The sequence below is a fragment of the Callionymus lyra genome, chromosome 7 (genome assembly GCF_982586985.1).
Source record: "Callionymus lyra chromosome 7, fCalLyr1.hap1.1, whole genome shotgun sequence".
NCBI lineage: Eukaryota > Metazoa > Chordata > Actinopteri > Syngnathiformes > Callionymidae > Callionymus > Callionymus lyra.
The window spans coordinates 4,186,246-4,208,732 of record NC_141824.1 but is presented as its reverse complement, the minus strand read 5'-3'; the positions used below and the strand labels follow the sequence as shown (position 1 = coordinate 4,208,732).

The following is a 22,487-nucleotide window of genomic DNA, read 5'->3' as shown; positions in this document are numbered from 1 at the left end:
CTCCAGGATTTTAATATTGCTTATTTGAGCTGTGGCTCAGGATAAATGTATGAATCTTGTAATTGTGTGAACAGTCCCAGAGAGATTGTGAAGTGTGTGCGTCTGTGTGTGAATAAATGCCAACTCGGCAGAATAATGTTGTGTAGCAGAAGCTCCTCTAGACGACCGAGCAACACTTGGTATTTTTCCCCTCTCTAAAATCCAACTTCATGTTCTAATAATACTAATAATACATTAATATTAGTTTCAGCGAGAATTATGACCTGCTCCAGTAGAAGAACTCACATTCATCCGATCCTTAAAACTCCCCGCAGTTGCCCGGGACTTGGGTAGTCGAGACCTTTTTCACCAGATCCGTCTTGTGTACGGTGTACATTTTAGGTACATCGTCAGGTATCAGACCCAACGGCTTCATCCTTCAGACGAAACGGCCTCAGGTTTTGAAACAAAACAACATTAGATACTTTTATTTATCTCCGTAGAGAAATTCAAATTTTAAGCAGCACCATTTACAGATAAACGCGTCTAAAAAAAAAAAGCAGAATAAAAAGATTTGCTAACTTTAGGATTGTTCATTGTCAGGTCTCAGAGTAAACAGCCTCAGACAAACCTCCCTCAGATCGAACTTTCTCGGGCAGCGAGAATTCTGAGCCGCTCTAGTAGAAGAACTTACATTTCTCCTTCAAACTCTTCACTGGCTTCCAGTTTCTTTCAGGATCATTTTAAAATTCTGGTTCTTACTTTCAGATCTATTCATGGTCCGACCTTCCATCAGTGATCTGATCCAGACTTACACCCCAGCTCGGGCTCTGAGGTCTGTGGATCAGAATCTACTGATGGTAAAAAATCTCTTCCAGACTGTTGCTCCTAAGTTTTGTAACAATCTCTGTGTTTGATGATCTACTGACTCCTTCAAGAAACATCTTAAGACACTTTTATTTGAGCTTTTCCTTGATTCTCTGAGACTCCTGCGTTGTTCTCAGTGTTATCTTGACCTTAAAGTATATATTTTATTGAGTATTGTTTTGATTGTTTAAGCGCTTTTTGACCCTGGTCTGAGAAAGCACTCTACAAATATTACTTACTTGCTTACATTAACAAAACTTTGATTATTATTGCCAAATAAAAGTCCAATGTGTTCCAAAACGACTGTTTTCATAATAAATATCAAAACGTGTGACGCATTATCCGAACTGGATGTTTTCAAAAGGTCCAAGTAGTTTTTTCCACATCACAACGTGTCTTGTTTTGTGATTCGCTTTCACAAAAGATGACGCCATCCCTGGAATGTTTACACAACATCCAATTCAAACACAATAGAGCACCTTTGAAGCCGGTGAAGCACATGACCTTTCAAAAACACAAACGCACAACCAGTGAAGTGATGGTGATCCTTCGGTGATTCTAGTCGACAGTATCCTAATTTATGCTTCAATGTGTCTTGATATATAAAGTACCCTTTACGTTTGAATTAAAGTGGTGACTCGACGCACAAGTTTGATTCCCTGCTTTATAATCTCTGTTTATATGTGTGTCTGGAAACACATCTGTGATGTTGACGTGGATTAACCTGTGATAGAAGTAAAATATCGAACGAGATTATAAACTCTAGGTTACATAATATGATGCATTATTAATCTGTAAATACTTTTAGCAACAGAAGATACACAAGTGAAAAAGAGCTTTTACATTTTGTGTTAAATTGGTAGATTGTGATTCACCTCTTTGGCAAATCCACAAAAAAATGAATTTATAAAAATCTTTAATGACAAACTCTCGAGTAGGTGTGAAAGATAATATTGATACACTTTAATATCGCAAGGTTTTCGTATTACTATTCCAGCCACCAGATGGCAGCATTCGTTACATCCTCCGCAGCTAAAACGAAATCCAGCGAGATCCCCTGGGGATGACTGAGGATGAGAGGATACAGTCAACACCAGAGCCAGAACCAGTTTTTTCACTGTATAAATCAAGCATTTCTTAAATTCGCACTTCGATCAGTGTGTGTCACATTCTGTAAAGTTGTCAATTTGTACTTCTATGTCTCGTTGTCGTTTACGTCTCCGTCTGTCTGTGAACTGTGCGGCTAAACTCGGTTGCTATGGCGACGCGTCTCGTCTCAGTATATACACGGAAGTAATACTAACTTATGATCTAGTCAAACACTAGTGATCTCAGTTGTTTTCTTAGAAGATCGTGAACTTCCAAACAAACCTGTCCATCTTCACCGTATGCTAACGAGCTAAGTTGTTAGCGTCATTTATAAAGTGTTATGTGTGCGTCTTCACCGTATGCTAACGAGCTAAGTTGTTAGCGTCATTTATAAAGTGTTATGTGTGCGTGTACAAGGAGGTGGATTTATTATTGATTTGGTGATATCACGACGCGCCGGCGGCTCCTCTCTGATGTCGCTCGGTTTAGCGGGAAACAGATGCAAGTCCCGCGAGACTGAGCTTTATAAGTGATATTTTTCCACGATCATGTCGGCACAGAAGCGCGGAAATAAATTAAAGGGAAATATCGCATCGTTTTCTTTCTTTAAACCCCTGGACCTGCGCTACAGTACTCACGACTGGACGCGGCTACATTTTTAGGTGAAAGAAAAAATATCACATTAATATTGATATCGCAATTCAAGACACCAATAGCGCACATATTTCCAATATCGCGCAGCCTTAAATCAAATCTTCTGACACAAAAATCAATTGTTTAGAAACACAATGTCAATTTTTCGAGTGTCATCTGTAAAGTGATTGGATGTTTTAAAGTCATATTGCTAAGTGGCTAACGCTGGATTTCCAACATCCTCACAGTTACTGAGAAGTTATTTCTTGGCAGCGACGTGTGCCCAGTGGACACTATATCTCCAGGCTTGTTAAAAACGTTGCCGCGGTACAAAAGTGCAAGACCGCGATTAGTCGCTGATGTTTTAAAATATAATTAAAGTCGATCTCTTGAGGAAACTCCCTGCAGGTGAACGATGACGAGGCTTAAGAAGATGTAAATTAATGAGTCTCCGAAGACGTTTGTTCTGCTAAAGTTGTCAGCGAAGGCTCTTGTGTATGTGCAGAGGAATCCATGTTGCATTAATGAGTTTATTCCCCCTTTTTCTATGTTTTTTATTCTCATTTCTGAGTGTAAAAAGAATAATAACATGATATCAACATGAATAATTGAATAAAAGTCAACATGATAAACTGAGCTGGAAGGTAACATCGTCAGAAGCTTCTGTTTCATCGCGCGACTCTTTTGATGATCGTAACGAGGATGTTTTGTTCTGGCAGTGGGAGCTGCTGTGGTCCGTCGTCCTCCTGGTCACCTTCAGTGGTCTGCTGGTCTGGTCCTACTTCTGGCTGGAGGCTCGGAACGACTACAACGAGTTCAACTGGTGAGTTTCAAAACCTTCTCGACACATTCATTCTAAAGCGTGAAAGAATCATTTTGAGATGCCGAGGACGATCAAATCTCGTTGGTTTGGTTTCACCACGAGCAGATTGTTTGGACCAGAAACACTGTCTGCTCGGTGTTTACCAAAACCATCTAATCTGCCTTTAATCCAGGCACAGACCACATGTCCGTCCAGCCCCAGATTATTTCCACTCGACCCAACGTTATCCCCACAGTGATTCTTTTGGCCGGACCCCAAAAACAAATTACATTTTTAAAATGTATTTAAGTTAAAATAAAAAGTGTAATTTTAGGGCGGGTAAGTATTTCAGTGTCTGTCCTCACTAGGCTTTTCTCCACCAAACCAGGTTCAACTTGACTCGAGGAGCATTAGCAGCGAGAATTCAATCAGTTCCTGCCGAGAGTCACGACCTGTAATCCAGAGGTGTTGATCCTCGTCTTCACCGCTCACACTCAAGTTGATCCGGTGAAGTTTAAAGGTCGTTGTTGCCCCAAAATTGCTTTTAAAGCAACTATACATAACATTTTGACCTTTTAACAGCAGTGAGTCAGAGTAGTGTTGACATATCGCAACTCTCTTTGTAGTATTAAGAAAATATGTACCCTATTTTCCGCACTATAAGGCGCACCGGATTATAAGGCGTATCTTCAATGAATGGCCTATTTTAAGTGTTTTCATAAATATTTGCACCGGTTTATAAAGCGCATAGAATAAAAGATACAGTCAAACGTTTGACTGGGGTTGTGTTATCATCCACTAGATAAAGCTAAAGGGAATGTCAACAAAATAGTCAGATAAAGTTAAACTTTATTAAGCGTTCTGACAACTCTGTTCACTCCCATCGTAACGATGTTCAAATGATGTTTAAAAGGCTTCAAGCAGCAGCGCGTGAGACTGGTGTTGTGAGCAGACAAATGTTGAGCGAACAGCAGTGAAGTTGAGCGCATGTATGACGGCTAGAGCGCGCGAGTATGACATGTTGAACGCACGTGTATGACTGGTTGAGCGCGCAGCAGAGTGATTTTGCGCCAAAAAAATGTTTTGAGTGTACAACCGAGACACACTCGCTCAAAACGGTGGCAGTAATCTTACTGTATAGACATCCGCCATGATGTGACGTGTGTCGTAAATCCCACCCCGTGATGACGCAATGATGTAATCCCGCCCACGGCGTGTCAACTCAGTCGGTGCAGATTCATGAAAGTGTTTGTAAACAAGTCACCCACCAGGTAATGTTCATAAATAAGGCGCTCCGGATTATAAAGCGCACACTCGTTTTTGGAGAAATTTAAAGGCTTTTAAGTGCGCCTTATAGCACGGAAAATATGGTATGACAATGACGATTTCACAGCATTGAAAAAAAAAAACGTTTCTGTATGAAGACCCTAGAAGATTGTAAGGTCTTATGCGCCATTGCCAAATACAGCATGAGAATTCTTTTGCGAAACAAGACAAAGGCTCTTGTTGGGTTTTTTTTCCTGGTAACCTTAAAAGTCTTTCAGTACAAGATATGAACTTGGACATTTAAAAAATATTATACAATAAAAAGAAAAAAAAGAAAACCCCAGATTACGTATCCTTACCTAAAGTGGCTTTACCTTAAAAATTCCCTGGACTTGTGGGAACATTTGTCACTCAAACTCTGGATAAAATAATCCAGGCACAGACCACATGTCTAAATTTACAATACTACACTATCACGATGTATCGTATCGTTGACCCGTACGTACCGTGATCTGTTTTGTTTCGCCAGTGGAGTTTTTTTCTGCCCAGAAATGTAAAATGTGTTTTTTCTACAAATAACCGTACGTTTGTTAGAAAAACATCTACACTTAACCATCCCCTTCAAGTCGACATATTAAGACGTATAAGACATATTAACACTAAGATGCTGCTTATCTCAACAGTTTCACCTTCGTCTTCACCTCGTGATGTCGTCCATTTTATTTTATCCCTTCTCTGAATAAATTCTGCAGCTCATTCGTCTGCAGAGCCTCCTGGTGTTTAATAGGTTTGTTTTTCATTCATAAGAGGAAGTATCCTGCGTTGTGCTGTCAGGCTCTGGTTGACCAGAGGGATGAAGCCCTGCCCCCATGAGCTCCGGTGATTTAGCTCCTGGTCCAGGGAAGCAATGTATTCAAAAACGCCTCCGAGCGTGACCTTGCTGTTCTCCAGGACGAGCTCTTAGATCAACCACACAAATCTTAGACATCTGACGCTTCCTCATCACTCCAGTCTTCTGTGTAATGTTTGTGTTTCCATCCCTCAGCCTGGACGCAATCGATAGCTTCGCCTATTAATATGATAATCACATTTTCTCCAACCAAAGAAGGAAAAATGATCGCTTGTGTCGGCATTCAATCCATACTGCCGTTAAATCTAGTTATAAACCTTTATTATCCCGACGCAATTTAAAGTTGAGGCGCCATTAAAGCTTCTGATTCATGATAAATGAACATATACAACAAATATCTTCAATATCCGACATGTTGTCGTTTCTCTACTGTAATGAGAGTGTTTTGTCAATAATCTGTTGATTCAATATGTAGCACGACAACAGTACGATATATAGTGATGTATAGTGATAGTGTAGTAACAACATATATGTGTACTATTGTCCAGTACTTGACTCTGGTGTTGTGATGGTGTAGTAACAACATATATGTGTACTATTGTCCAGTACTTGACTCTGGTGTTGTGATGGTGTAGTAACAACGTATATGTGCAGTATTGTCCAGTACTTGACTCTGGTGTTGTGATAGTGTAGTAACAAGTATATATGTGTAGTATTGTCCAGTACTTGACTCTGGTGTTATGATACTGTAGTAACAAGTATAGATGTGTAGTATTGTCCAGTACTTGACTCTGGTGTTATGATACTATAGTAACAAGTATATATGTGTAGTATTGTCCAGTACTTGACTCTGGTGTTGTGATAGTGTAGTAACAAGTATATATGTGTAGTATTGTCCAGTACTTGACTCTGGTGTTGTGATAGTGTAGTAACAAGTATATATGTGTAGTATTGTCCAGGACTTGACTCTGGTGTTATGATACTGTAGTAACAAGTATATATGTGTAGTATTGTCCAGTACTTGACTCTGGTGTTGTGATAGTGTAGTAACAAGTATATATGTGTAGTATTGTCCAGTACTTGACTCTGGTGTTGTGATAGTGTAGTAACAAGTATAGATGTGTAGTATTGTCCAGTACTTGACTCTGGTGTTATGATACTGTAGTAACAAGTATATATGTGTAGTATTGTCCAGTACTTGACTCTGGTGTTGTGATAGTGTAGTAACAAGTATATATGTGTAGTATTGTCCAGTACTTGACTCTGGTGTTGTGATAGTGTAGTAACAAGTATAGATGTGTAGTATTGTCCAGTACTTGACTCTGGTGTTGTGATAGTGTAGTAACAAGTATATATGTGTAGTATTGTCCAGTACTTGACTCTGTTGTTATGATAGTGTAGTAACAAGTATATATGTGAAGTATTGTCCAGTACTTGACTCTGGTGTTGTGATAGTGTAGTAACAAGTATATATGTGTAGTATTGTCCAGTACTTGACTCTGGTGTTGTGATAGTGTAGTAACAAGTATATATGTGTAGTATTGTCCAGTACTTGACTCTGGTGTTGTGATAGTGTAGTAACAAGTATAGATGTGTAGTATTGTCCAGTACTTGACTCTGGTGTTATGATACTGTAGTAACAAGTATATATGTGTAGTATTGTCCAGTACTTGACTCTGGTGTTGTGATAGTGTAGTAACAAGTTTATATGTGTAGTATTGTCCAGTACTTGACTCTGGTGTTGTGATAGTGTAGTAACAAGTATATATGTGTAGTATTGTCCAGTACTTGACTCTGGTGTTGTGATAGTGTAGTAACAAGTATATATGTGTAGTATTGTCCAGGACTTGACTCTGGTGTTATGATACTGTAGTAACAAGTATATATGTGTAGTATTGTCCAGTACTTGACTCTGGTGTTGTGATAGTGTAGTAACAAGTATATATGTGTAGTATTGTCCAGTACTTGACTCTGGTGTTGTGATAGTGTAGTAACAAGTATATATGTGAAGTATTGTCCAGTACTTGACTCTGGTGTTGTGATAGTGTAGTAACAAGTATATATATTTGTAGTATAGTTAGTAGTGAACCTTCTTAACTCAGGTTCTTCCCTCAGGTTCCTCTACAACCGCTCCGGTGAGTGGGGCGACGGCACCGTACCCATCCTCGCCACCACGGCCGCCGGCTTCACCTACGTCGCGTTTCTGACGGTACGTGATGTTCCAGTGGAGGTCCTGGTCCAGTGTCCTCCTGAGAGTGTAAAACTGTTTCTTCTGGCTCAGGTTCTGGCTCTGTGTCACGTCGCTCTGGGCCAACAGTTGAACCTGCACTGGCTGCACAAGGTTTGTTTCCGTCCTGACAGTAAAACTCTGAACTGGTCCTGAACCCAGAGTTTGGATTGTGAAAGAAACACAAATAGATGCTGCTATCACGAGGAGGCAGTGTCGGGTCAGACGTGTGCACATGTGTGTCCACACGCACACATACACACGCACACACACGTACACACACACACATACACACGCACATGCACACGCAACCACACACACACACACACACTTGATGGTTGGGTTGCCATGTGTCCACACACACACACACACACACACACACGCGCACACGCACACACACACACACACACACACACACAGTTGATGGTTGTGTTACCATGTGTCCACACACACACACACACACACACACACAGTTGATGGTTGTGTTACAATGTTTCCACACACAGACACACACACATGATGGTTGTGTTACCATGTCTCCACACCCACACACACACACACACACACACACACACACACACCCACACACACACATGATGGTTGTGTTACATGTGTCCACACACACACACACACACACACCTGATGGTTGTGTTCATGTGTCCACACACACCCCCCCACACACACACACACACACACCTGATGGTTGTGTTACATGTGTCCACACACCCCCCCACACACACACACACACAACCACCTGATGGTTGTGTTACATGTGTCCACACACACACACACACACACACACACACACACACACACACACACACACACACACACACACACCTGATGGTTGTGTTCATGTGTCCACACACACACACACACACACACACACACACACACCTGATGGTTGTGTTACATGTGTCCACACACCCCCCCACACACACACACACACAACCACCTGATGGTTGTGTTCATGTGTCCACACACACACACACACACACACACACACACACACACACACACACACACACACACACACACATGATGATTGTGTTCATGTGTCCACACAGATAGGAGTGTCGGCTGCTCTGCTCACCACTATAGTCGGGGTGATATCAGTGAACCAGACGTGGGGTCAAGAATGGGACGTTCTTACGATCTCTCTGCAGGTCAGTGTGTGTGCTTTGATTGACAGCTGCGTCGTGACGCCGACTATAAACACTTGAGCCAAAAGAAGAAGAAAAAAAGGGAAAACAAAAGGCATTTATAAGATGAATGGATTTAAAAAAAACAGTTTTATTCCCATTCATTGAAAAATAAAAACACCTAAATTAAATGTTTTCTTATATAATTAAAATATAATTATTTAAGTTGAATAGTTTTAATAGTTTAACATTTTAACTTCCATTTAAAATAAGAGGATATTAAAAAATGTATGTTGAATTTTATTTTAATTATTGTTACTAATATCAAATTAAAAAAATTGCATAGATTTTTTTTTTTTATGCATAATCTCTACAGACAAACACACACCTTCACACACACACCTATACACACATTCACACACACACACCTACACTTTTATTTAAAAAACAACAACATTTAAATCGTATTATGGCTTAAACTAACAATATTTCCATGAACTCTCACCCTAACGGTGACTCGAACCGCTCATACGATGCTTTGCCGCCCAGCCAACAAAAACCTTCTTTACCAAATAGAGCAATGTTTGGAAAGGCATCATGGGAGTTCCCTGTTTTGTTGGCACCATAAGTGAGGAGGTTGAGTCAATATATTATATTATATCATTATAGTATTTCCCATTAAGTTCTGCTGTAGAATCTACTGTAATATAAAAATATGAATCACATTTTTGTAACGATGTGAACCAAGACTTTGATGTTCCTGTACCTTTATTATATTTAAATATATATATCTATATATATCTATATATATGTATGTATATATAGATATATATTATAAACATGTAGTGCCGGGTGCACAAAATAGTATATAGTACTTGTTTGGCAATTCAAAAAAAATGTTAAGAATTAAATAAATAACACAAAGTATTTTGAATGTTATGCTATAATTACATACATTGTTTTATTTTATTCTGAGTTTTTCCATCATATTAAGACAATTTTCACTCACAAGATTAATTCCTCTGATGAATCAACGGCTCCAGATGAATCTACGATGAATCACAAACTCACAGAAGTCGTGCTTGTGTGCGTTTATGTTTCCTCTCGTCCTCAACCTTCCTTCTCTCGTCTCCATTACCTCCTGAGATCAAGTTCTGCTCCTAACAACGTCACATCTGTTCAGGCCACTGCTCCGTTCCTGCACATCGGAGCCGTCGCCGCCATCACAGCTCTGGCCTGGATCGTGGCTGGACAAGTGGCTCGAGCGGAGAAGACCAGTAGGTTCATGTTGTGTAGTGTCTACACAAACACACACCTGTACACACATATACAGACACACACACAGACATCTATACACACCTACACACACACAGACACCTATACACACCTACACACACACATATACACACATACACAACTATACACTTATACACCTATACATACACACACACAGACCTATACACACACACACACACGGACACCTATACATACAGACACATATACACACCTAGACACACACAGACGCCTATACACACACACAGACGCCTATACACACACACAGACACCTATATTCACACATACAGACGCCTATACATACACACACAAACCTATACACACACAGACACCTATACATACACACACAAACCTATACACACACAGACACCTATACATACACAGACACCTATACATACACACACAAACCTATACACACACAGACACCTATACATACACACACAAACCTATACACACACAGACACCTATACACACACACACAAACCTATACACACACAGACACCTATACACACACACAGACACCTATACATACACACACAAACCTATACACACACAGACACCTATACACACACACAGACACCTATACACACACACAGACACCTATACATACACACACAAACCTATACACACACAGACACCTATACATACACACACAAACCTATACACACACAGACACCTATACACACACACAGACACCTATACATACACACACAAACCTATACACACACAGACACCTATACATACACACACAAACCTATACACACACAGACACCTATACACACACACAGACACCTATACACACACACAGACACCTATACACACACACAGACACCTATACACACACACAGACACCTATACACACACACAGACACCTATACACACACACAGACACCTATACACACACACAGACACCTATACACACACACAGACACCTATACACACACACAGACACCTATATTCACACACAGACACCTATAGGCACACCTATACACCCACACACACAGAGCTATACTTACAGACACACACAAACAAACACATGTAACACACATACACGCACCTATACAGACTTATACACATAAAACAGACACATAAACACAAAAAACACACTTACAAACAAAATACTCATACAGACACTTACACACATGCAACTCACAGCTACACACACACCTACACACAGTTGCACACACACTAACATAGAGATACACACAAACAGGCATATAAACACACACACACCTTCATGCACACACACTGATCAATGATTAACGCGGTCTAGGCAGAGGTCGCGACCTTCGGCGCGGGTGTCTAAGATAGCAGACATTCCTGTGAACTCGTGATGTTCTTCTCAGAGACGCCTTCAGAGTTTATTCAAGTACACAATAGACTTCAATGAGTTGGACTAGAAAACAGTAGAATTTGTTTTGTATCGTCTTCTCTGCAGGAATTTCCAGCCATGTTACCTGGGAGTGTGTGTGTGTTTGTGTGTGCGAGTGTGTGAGTGCGTGTCTGTGTGTTTGTGTGTGTGCGTGTGTGTGTGTGCGCGCGTGTCTGTGCGCGCGCGTGTGTGTGTGTGCGCGCGCACTTGTGTGTGTGCCCGCACGCGTGTGTGCGTGCGTGTGTGTGTGTGTGTGTATAAGTGTGGTTGCGTGCGAGTGTGTGTCTGTGTGAGAGTGTGTGTGTGTGTGTGCGTGTAAGTGTGTGTGCGTGTGAGAGTGTGTGTCTGTGTGGGGGTGTGTGCGTGTGTGTAAGTGTGTGTCTGTGTGAGAGTGTGTGTCTGTGTGTTTGTGTGCGTGTGAGAGTGTGTGTCTGTGTGTTTGTGTGCGTGTGAGAGTGTGTGTCTGTGTGAGAGTGTGTGTCTGTGTGTTTGTGTGCGTGTGAGAGTGTGTGTCTCTGTGTGAGAGTGTGTGTGCGTGTGTGTGTGTACTTGTAACAAGAGTGTCTCCTCTGCCGCGCCCCTCAGTCGACCTTGAAACAAATACATTCCCCTGTGAGTTTCATTCTCACTGATCTCTGAGGTTCAACATTTATTGTGTTCTTAGATCTTTAAACGTGTCATAACTTGTTAATTTGTTTGAATTTGTTGAAAACCCTTCTTTTAAAAATAATATTTTAACATATTTGAAAAAATACATTTAAACATTTGTATGTTTTAAGAACAATATATTTAAAGAACAATTATTGTTTAAACTCTGGTGTCATGTAGTGAATGTTCTTCAAGATGCAGTAACTTCTCATCATGACCATGTTTTACACTTTATTACTTTATAAAGTTGCTCTGAAATCTGGACGAACGAGAGGTTACGAGAGTCCATTATGATGTAATAATGACTTCACTCCTCCAGCTGTAATCACGCTTTGTTTATACAACGAGTCCCTTGGAGGTGGAGACTTATGTGGTTGATGACGAGCAGTGACAAACGTCCATGCTTGACCAATCACAGAAGAGTGGGTGTGGTTATGGTCAACAAGATTTAATCTCGAGAAAAACAGTTTTCAGTGGGCGGAGCTTAAGATCATTTTCTAATGTCAATATTTCATTGAAAAGAGAGTTTTGTACAAACACACACTGATGATACAATAGAGTCACACATCACAACAACACACACACACTGATGATACAATAGAGTCACACATCACAACAACACACACACACACTGATGATACAATAGAGTCACACATCACAACAACACACACACTGATGATACAATAGAGTCACACATCACAACAACACACTGATGATACAATAGAGTCACACATCACAACAACACACACACTGATGATACAATAGAGTCACACATCACAACAACACACACACACTGATGATACAATAGAGTCACACATCACAACAACACACACACTGATGATACAATAGAGTCACACATCACAACAACACACACACACTGATGATACAATAGAGTCACACATCACAACAACACACACACTGATGATACAATAGAGTCACACATCACAACAACACACACACACTGATGATACAATAGAGTCACACATCACAACAACACACACACTGATGATACAATAGAGTCACACATCACAACAACACACACACTGATGATACAATAGAGTCACACATCACAACAACACACACACACTGATGATACAATAGAGTCACACATCACAACAACACACACACTGATGATACAATAGAGTCACACATCACAACAACACACACACACTGATGATACAATAGAGTCACACATCACAACAACACACACACACTGATGATACAATAGAGTCACACATCACAACAACACACACACTGATGATACAATAGAGTCACACATCACAACAACACACTGATGATACAATAGAGTCACACATCACAACAACACACACACTGATGATACAATAGAGTCACACATCACAACAACACACACACACTGATGATACAATAGAGTCACACATCACAACAACACACACACTGATGATACAATAGAGTCACACAACACAACAACACACACACACTGTTGACACAATAGAGTCACACATCACAACAACACACACACACTGATGATACAATAGAGTCACACATCACAACAGCACACACACACTGATGATACAATAGAGTCACACATCACAACAACACACACACACTGATGATACAATAGAGTCACACATCACAACAACACACACACTGATGATACAATACACAGAAATACACACTTTAGTTCAACTCCAAATATTTGTATATTTAAAAAATAAATATGTTTTTCAATATTATTTTTTAATCTGTATTATTTTTACTATATTTTCCCATTTGAACACTTTTTTGCTTAAAATTGATTTTCATTATGTTTAAAAACAAGAAAATGAATTTTAAAAACAATTCTTTAAATCAAATGACTTCTTATATTAAACAGATCAAAGAAAGAAACTTTCATCATCTTCGTACACAAATAAAACTAAAGTAGTAAAAAAAACAACTACTTCTTCTTTGGAATCTTTATCTGAAAGAATAAAACGACATTAAACTGATCTTCGGTGCAAACAAAAGGTCGTGACCTCCTGATCCAGACCCTCAAACCCACTGAGGCGTCCATGTTTCCTCCGTGTCGTCCTCTGGTCCATGTGAGGTAACGATCGTAACGACTCCAGAGAAGTACGAGCAAAGTTCACCAGTGATTACATTCACACGTTCCAAGTTAAAACAAACAAAGTTCACGGACGACGGTGTTTACGTGGAGCAACATCTAACAATAACCCTCATGATGGACAGGGTTCCAGGTGGTGGTGATGCTGCTCTACCTCAGTTCTCTCCTCGGCCTCTATGTGGCGCCGCTGTACATCACGTCGCCCTGCATCATGGAGCCCCACGACCTGAAGCCTCGGCCCAGCGTTATCGGACGCCAGGGGGCGCCAATGGTGAGTTGATGTTCTTTTGTTTATCATGATGTTGGCAACATACGATAGCATCAACCCCCCCCCCCCCCCATATATATATATATGTGTAGTATTGTCCAGTACTTGACTCTGGTGTTGCGATAGTGTAGTAACAAGTATATATGTGTAGTATTGTCCAGTACTTGACTCTGGTGTTGCGATAGTGTAGTAACAAGTATATATGTGTAGTATTGTCCAGTACTTGACTCTGGTGTTGTGATAGTGTAGTAACAATTATATATGTGTAGTATTGTCCAGTACTTGAATCTGGTGTTGTGATAGTGTAGTAACAAGTATATATGTGTAGTATTGTCCAGTACTTGAATCTGGTGTTGTGATAGTGTAGTAACAAGTATATATGTGTAGTATTGTCCAGTACTTGAATCTGGTGTTGTGATAGTGTAGTAACAATTATATATGTGTAGTATTGTCCAGTACTTGAATCTGGTGTTGTGATAGTGTAGTAACAAGTATATATGTGTAGTATTGTCCAGTACTTGAATCTGGTGTTGTGATAGTGTAGTAACAAGTATATATGTGTAGTATTGTCCAGTACTTGACTCTGGTGTTGTGATAGTGTAGTAACAAGTATATATGTGTAGTATTGTCCAGTACTTGAATCTGGTGTTGTGATAGTGTAGTAACAAGTATATATGTGTAGTATTGTCCAGTACTTGACTCTGGTGTTGTGATAGTGTAGTAACAAGTATATATGTGTAGTATTGTCCAGTACTTGACTCTGGTGTTGTGATAGTGTAGTAACAAGTATATATGTGTAGTATTGTCCAGTACTTGACTCTGGTGTTGTGATAGTGTAGTAACAATTATATATGTGTAGTATTGTCCAGTACTTGACTCTGGTGTTGTGATAGTGTAGTAACAAGTATATATGTGTAGTATTGTCCAGTACTTGACTCTGGTGTTGTGATAGTGTAGTAACAAGTATATATGTGTAGTATTGTCCAGTACTTGACTCTGGTGTTTTGATAGTGTAGTAACAAGGATATATGTGTAGTATTGTCCAGTACTTGACTCTGGTGTTGTGATAGTGTAGTAACAAGGATATATGTGTAGTATTGTCCAGTACTTGACTCTGGTGTTGTGATAGTGTAGTAACAAGGATATATGTGTAGTATTGTCCAGTACTTAACTCTGGTGTTGTGATAGTGTAGTAACAAGGATATATGTGTAGTATTGTCCAGTACTTGAATCTGGTGTTGTGATAGTGTAGTAACAAGTATATATGTGTAGTATTGTCCAGTACTTGACTCTGGTGTTGTGATAGTGTAGTAACAAGTAAATATGTGTAGTATTGTCCAGTACTTGACTCTGGTGTTTTGATAGTGTAGTAACAAGTATATATGTGTAGTATTGTCCAGTACTTGACTCTGGTGTTGTGATAGTGTAGTAACAAGTAAATATGTGTAGTATTGTCCAGTACTTGACTCTGGTGTTGTGATAGTGTAGTAACAAGTATATATGTGTAGTATTGTCCAGTACTTGACTCTGGTGTTGTGATAGTGTAGTAACAAGGATATATGTGTAGTATTGTCCAGTACTTACTCTGGTGTTGTGATAGTGTAGTAACAAGTATATATGTGTAGTATTGTCCAGTACTTGACTCTGGTGTTGTGATAGTGTAGTAACAAGTATATATGTGTAGTATTGTCCAGTACTTGACTCTGGTGTTTTGATAGTGTAGTAACAAGTATATATGTGTAGTATTGTCCAGTACTTGACTCTGGTGTTTTGATAGTGTAGTAACAAGTATATATGTGTAGTATTGTCCAGTACTTGACTCTGGTGTTGCGATAGTGTAGTAACAAGTATATATGTGTAGTATTGTCCAGTACTTGACTCTGGTGTTGTGATAGTGTAGTAACAAGGATATATGTGTAGTATTGTCCAGTACTTACTCTGGTGTTGTGATAGTGTAGTAACAAGTATATATGTGTAGTATTGTCCAGTACTTGACTCTGGTGTTGTGATAGTGTAGTAACAAGTATATATGTGTAGTATTGTCCAGTACTTGACTCTGGTGTTGTGATAGTGTAGTAACAATTATATATGTGTAGTATTGTCCAGTACTTGAATCTGGTGTTGTGATAGTGTAGTAACAAGTATATATGTGTAGTATTGTCCAGTACTTGACTCTGGTGTTGTGATAGTGTAGTAACAATTATATATGTGTAGTATTGTCCAGTACTTGACTCTGGTGTTGTGATAGTGTAGTAACAATTATATATGTGTAGTATTGTCCAGTACTTGAATCTGGTGTTGTAAGTAAGTAAGTAAGTAAGTAATATATATTTATATAGCGCTTTTCGAGACCAGGGTCACAAAGCGCTTTAACAATCAAAACAATACTCAAAACAGTACATACTTCAAAGATCAAGACAACACCGAGAACAACACAGGAGTTCGAGAAATTCAAGGAAAAGCCTGAACAAATAGAAACGTCTTAAGATGTTTCTTAAAGGAGTCAGTAGACTCCATCAAGCGCAAAGAGAGAGGAAGATTGTTCCAAAGCTTAGGAGCAACAGCCTGAAAAGATTTCTCTCCTCTGGTCCTGAGCCGTGTGCGTGGAACCATAAGTAGATTCTGATCCACAGACCTCAGAGACCGAGCTGGGGTGTAAGGCTGGATCAGATCAGTGATGTAAGGAGGAGCCTGACCATGAATAGCTCTGAAAGTAAGAACCAGAATTTTAAAGTTGATCCTGAAAGAAACTGGAAGCCAGTGAAGAGTTTTAAGGACCGGAGAAATGTGAGTTCTTCTACTAGAGCGGGTCAGAATTCTCGCTGCAGAGTTCTGAATCAACTGCAGGCGAGACAGCTCCTTCTTGTTAAGACATGAAAACAAACTGTTACAATAGTCCAGACGAGAAGAAACAAACGCATGGATTACAAGCTCCAGATCATGTTGTGACAGCATTTTCCTAAGTTTAGAGATTTTTCTCAGTTGAAGGAAACAGTTTCTGGTCAGTTTTCTACAGTGTTGAACAAGAGACATGTCTTTATCAAATACAACACCCAGGTTTCTCAGGCTCAGTTTGACAGACTGACCTAAGTCACCCAAGTACTGACTCAACCCTGGAATCGTATCATCAGGAGCAATCACCAGAGTTTCAGTTTTGTCCACATTAAGCTGTAAAGTGTTTTCACTCAGCCATTGTTTGATTTCTAGCAAACAATTGACTAAGCTGTTCAGCCTTTGGGGCTCAGTTGGGTCAAAAGAGCAGTAGAGCTGGATGTCATCAGCAAAAATGTGATAAGAAACATCTGGAAATCTCTGAATGATTTTACCAAGGGGAATCAAGTACAGCAAAAACAATAAAGGACCCAGAACAGAACCTTGAGGGACTCCACACAACAGATCTGCCGATTCAGACCTCATTTGATTGGCAGATACACTAAAACTGCGCCCAGAAAGGTAAGATGAGAACCATTCTAACACAGACCCAGACAGTCCCACTTCATCCCTTAGTCTTCTCAGCAGGATCTGGTGATCAACTGTGTCAAAGGCTGACGACAGATCCAAGAGAACCAGAACAGTGAATTTACCAGAGTCAGCCGACATCATGATGTCACTGGACACTTTCAGTAAAGCTGTCTCCGTAGAGTGATGTTTACGGAAGCCAGACTGAAACTTCTCATGGATGTCGCTCTGATCCAAGAACAAAGACAGCTGCTCGGACACCACCTTCTCCAAGATCTTGGACAAGAAAGGGAGCTTAGAAATAGGCCTGAAATTACTGAGGTCAGTTGGGTCTAAGCCTGGTTTTTTGAGCAGAGGCTCCACAATGGCATGTTTAAATGCATTGGGAAAAACCCCTGTGGAAAGGGAGAGGTTCACCATATTGGTAACCCAGGGGCCAATTACATCAAATACTTTGATAAAAAGCCTACAAGGAAGGACGTCATCTGAGCAAGAGGAGGGTTTCATCTTGTTCACTAGTGCTGAAATATCACCCAAAGATACAGCAGAGAAGGATGACCAAGAGGAGGAGATGGGCTCAGAGACAGTAGGGGTTCCCAACAAAGGGGGAGAGATTTTCTCTTTGATCAATTTAATTTTGTCAATGAAAAATCTCAACAATGCATTGCTGTCAGCTTCACAGAAGACCGGCGTGATTTGAGGAGCAGGAGACACGAGAGAATTAATCGTGTCAAACAAAACTTTGGGGTTTTTCCTATTTGCTGCTACCAGTTTTCTGATGTAATCAGATCTAGCAGTTTCTACCATCTCATTGTAAGAAGTCAACAGATCCCTGAGGTGAAGTCTGTGCACCTCAAGTTTAGTAGACTTCCAGAGACGCTCAGTCTTTCGACAAAGTCTCCTCAGACTCAGGAGATCTTCATTTGTCCAAGGGCACCGTTTTTTCTGAATTTTCAAGTTCGATTTAACAGGTGCCACTTGATCTAGTATTTCAACACAATGATCAGTAAAACAGTGAATCAAACTGTCCACATCTGGACAGTCATCAAAGGAAAGACGGTCAAACATAGCAGAAAAACTGTCTGCAGTATCGGCTGAGATGACACGCCTCTGAGACCTAACTTTCAAAGGCTTAGGTTCAGGGATGAAGTCCAGGTTGAACAAGACAAGAGAATGATCACTCAGATGGACATCATGTACAGATACATTAGAAATGTTCAGGCCAAGAGTAAAAACTAAGTCTAAAATGTGGCCTTTTTGATGAGTGGGTTCAGAAACATGTTGCTCAAAATTAAAGGCTTCAGTTAAAGTTAAAAGTTCTTTAGCAGAACAAGATGTGACGTCATCAACATGAAGATTAAAGTCTCCAAGAATAAGAACAGATTCCATCTGAATAATGGAAGATAAGAAGTCACTAAAGTCTTTCAAGAACATCGCCGCAGGACCAGGCGGACGGTAGATTGACACACAATAGAAAGGTCTTGTAGAACCAACCAAGAACATCTGAGACTCAAAAGAAGTGAATTCCTGTGTCTGAATCACTTTGCAAGAACAACTCTCCCTAAAAACAGTAGCAAGACCTCCTCCACGACCAGAGAGGCGAGGCTTCCCCAGGACAGCGCTCCCTACTGGACAGAGTTCGTTCAGATGAATAAACTCTTCCTCTCTCTGCCAAGTCTCAGAAAGACATAATAAATCCAAATTAACTCTTGTGAAAAGATCATTAAGAATAAAGGATTTATTAGTAATGGAGCGAACATTAAGAAGTCCCACATTCAGCACCGATGACGTCACTGACGACGCCGCGTCACTGACAGGCGCGCAGAGCGGGATCTTTTGAAGCGAACAGCGGTCACGTGGGTACCAGCTGTCACTGAAGTTCAACTCGGTTGTAAAAGTCGAATTAAAGAGAGGAAATGAAAAAATCTTACCACCTTTCGTTGAGGTCTGGACAGACGGCAGCGCTGATGTGTCGTCACACACAGTGAGAGGGATGTCGATCAAACACCGATGACGTTCGATGACGTCAGAGTTGTTCCGAGCGATCGCGACTGCACGTCTCATCCTGACCTGTACTCCAGCCCGACTCGATCCCTTGTGGAAATCGCCCGGTACTCGAGAGATCAAACGATATTCCACAGAGTCCGAGTCGATGAGAAGCGGAGCCGGAAACACGTTCACCGGACGTTGGTAACGGTCGCGAGTGAAGTCCTCCATCGACTCTCTGATGTTGAAAAGAGCATCACGATCATAGATCCGAGATGCTTGAGACATATCTTAAGTGATATGAGCATAATATCCGGACAAGTAGTCGTTAAAACGACTGTTTTTGGCAATTATTGCAGGAGCTCACGTTTCAAGCAGCCGATCAAAGGCTCACCGGATAGTGTAGTAACAAGTATATATGTGTAGTATTGTCCAGTACTTGACTCTGGTGTTGTGATAGTGTAGTAACAATTATATATGTGTAGTATTGTCCAGTACTTGAATCTGGTGTTGTGATAGTGTAGTAACAAGTATATATGTGTAGTATTGTCCAGTACTTGACTCTGGTGTTGTGATAGTGTAGTAACAAGTATATATGTGTAGTATTGTCCAGTACTTGACTCTGGTGTTGTGATAGTGTAGTAACAAGGATATATGTGTAGTATTGTCCAGTACTTACTCTGGTGTTGTGATAGTGTAGTAACAAGTATATATGTGTAGTATTGTCCAGTACTTGACTCTGGTGTTGTGATAGTGTAGTAACAAGTATATATGTGTAGTATTGTCCAGTACTTGACTCTGGTGTTTTGATAGTGTAGTAACAAGTATATATGTGTAGTATTGTCCAGTACTTGACTCTGGTGTTTTGATAGTGTAGTAACAAGTATATATGTGTAGTATTGTCCAGTACTTGACTCTGGTGTTGCGATAGTGTAGTAACAAGTATATATGTGTAGTATTGTCCAGTACTTGACTCTGGTGTTGTGATAGTGTAGTAACAAGGATATATGTGTAGTATTGTCCAGTACTTACTCTGGTGTTGTGATAGTGTAGTAACAAGTATATATGTGTAGTATTGTCCAGTACTTGACTCTGGTGTTGTGATAGTGTAGTAACAAGTATATATGTGTAGTATTGTCCAGTACTTGACTCTGGTGTTGTGATAGTGTAGTAACAATTATATATGTGTAGTATTGTCCAGTACTTGAATCTGGTGTTGTGATAGTGTAGTAACAAGTATATATGTGTAGTATTGTCCAGTACTTGACTCTGGTGTTGTGATAGTGTAGTAACAATTATATATGTGTAGTATTGTCCAGTACTTGACTCTGGTGTTGTGATAGTGTAGTAACAATTATATATGTGTAGTATTGTCCAGTACTTGAATCTGGTGTTGTGATAGTGTAGTAACAAGTATATATGTGTAGTATTGTCCAGTACTTGACTCTGGTGTTGTGATAGTGTAGTAACAATTATATATGTGTAGTATTGTCCAGTACTTGAATCTGGTGTTGTGATAGTGTAGTAACAAGTATATATGTGTAGTATTGTCCAGTACTTGACTCTGGTGTTGTAGTATTTACAGACCACATGACTCTTGATGAAGTCGTAACTGCTTTCATTTGTTTTCAAACCAAAATATATCCAAACATCAGCTTTAAAAGCTGCTGGATTCACTGTATCCTCTCGTCCTCAGTCATCACCAGGTGATTTTATCCTCGGTTTAACTGCAGAGGACGTAAGGAATGTGTGTAAATAACGTAATAAATAATATTTATAGATCTTTCCTTCACTGGCAGCATCAGTGTTTTAAAAAGTAGTTTCTTAAGACGAGTGTTCGTGTCTAAACATCAACGATTCGAACCTGACGAGAGAAAACCTGCTGCGATGTTGAGCAACAGTCGCTCTCAAGGCTCGCTCACCTGCCGGGGAAACACACCTTCGCTGTTTGTGTCGCCTCATCCGGCCTCGCCGGGGAGCCTGGAGTGTTCCTGAGCCAGAGTGAGACTCTGATCGCGTCAACTCTCAGACTTTGAAATAAAACACATTTTTACTCTTTATTAGACAAAAATCAAGTCTACTTTTATTTTCCAGATTTGCTTTAAGAGTGAAAACTACAATGTTGTATTTTTAAAAGAAATGTAAAAAATGGTAGAAACTGGTGAAGCTTCATGACTCATTGACCACTAGATGTCACTGTTCACAACAAATGAAATCCCCGCGTGATTCTTTGTGAAGACAACAGCGCCACCTACTGTAGACGAACTTCATGAAGCTTCATCTTAAATCATATTGATTGTTAATAATAAAATGGTTACAATGACGAGACATAGATCATAATTAACATAACACACAATATATAAAATTATAACCGTTTAAAAGAAAAAATTTAATTTTGATGGAAAAAAAACATGAAAAACTAAAATAATTATACAATTTTTTTGTGGGAAACTTTTTCATTGAATTGGACTCTAAAAAATAATAGTTTTTAATACAAAATAAAATGAAAAACTCAACATT

The 22,487-nt window shown here is 39.9% G+C and overlaps 1 protein-coding gene across 3 annotated transcripts in view; it reads left to right on the top strand.

The window, feature by feature from the left end:
• The window catches only part of gdpd5b (glycerophosphodiester phosphodiesterase domain containing 5b), a 65,914-nt gene that overhangs the window by 30,017 nt on the left and 13,410 nt on the right, over window positions 1-22,487 (top strand). For all 3 annotated transcript variants that reach the window (XM_087795905.1, XM_087795906.1, XM_087795907.1), the window contains exons 3-8: window positions 3,288-3,391; window positions 7,602-7,695; window positions 7,768-7,827; window positions 8,781-8,879; window positions 10,039-10,132; window positions 14,380-14,525. In XM_087795905.1, the coding sequence (XP_087652031.1) occupies window positions 3,288-3,391; window positions 7,602-7,695; window positions 7,768-7,827; window positions 8,781-8,879; window positions 10,039-10,132; window positions 14,380-14,525 (597 nt within the window). The remainder of the gene's footprint in view (window positions 1-3,287; window positions 3,392-7,601; window positions 7,696-7,767; window positions 7,828-8,780; window positions 8,880-10,038; window positions 10,133-14,379; window positions 14,526-22,487) is intronic.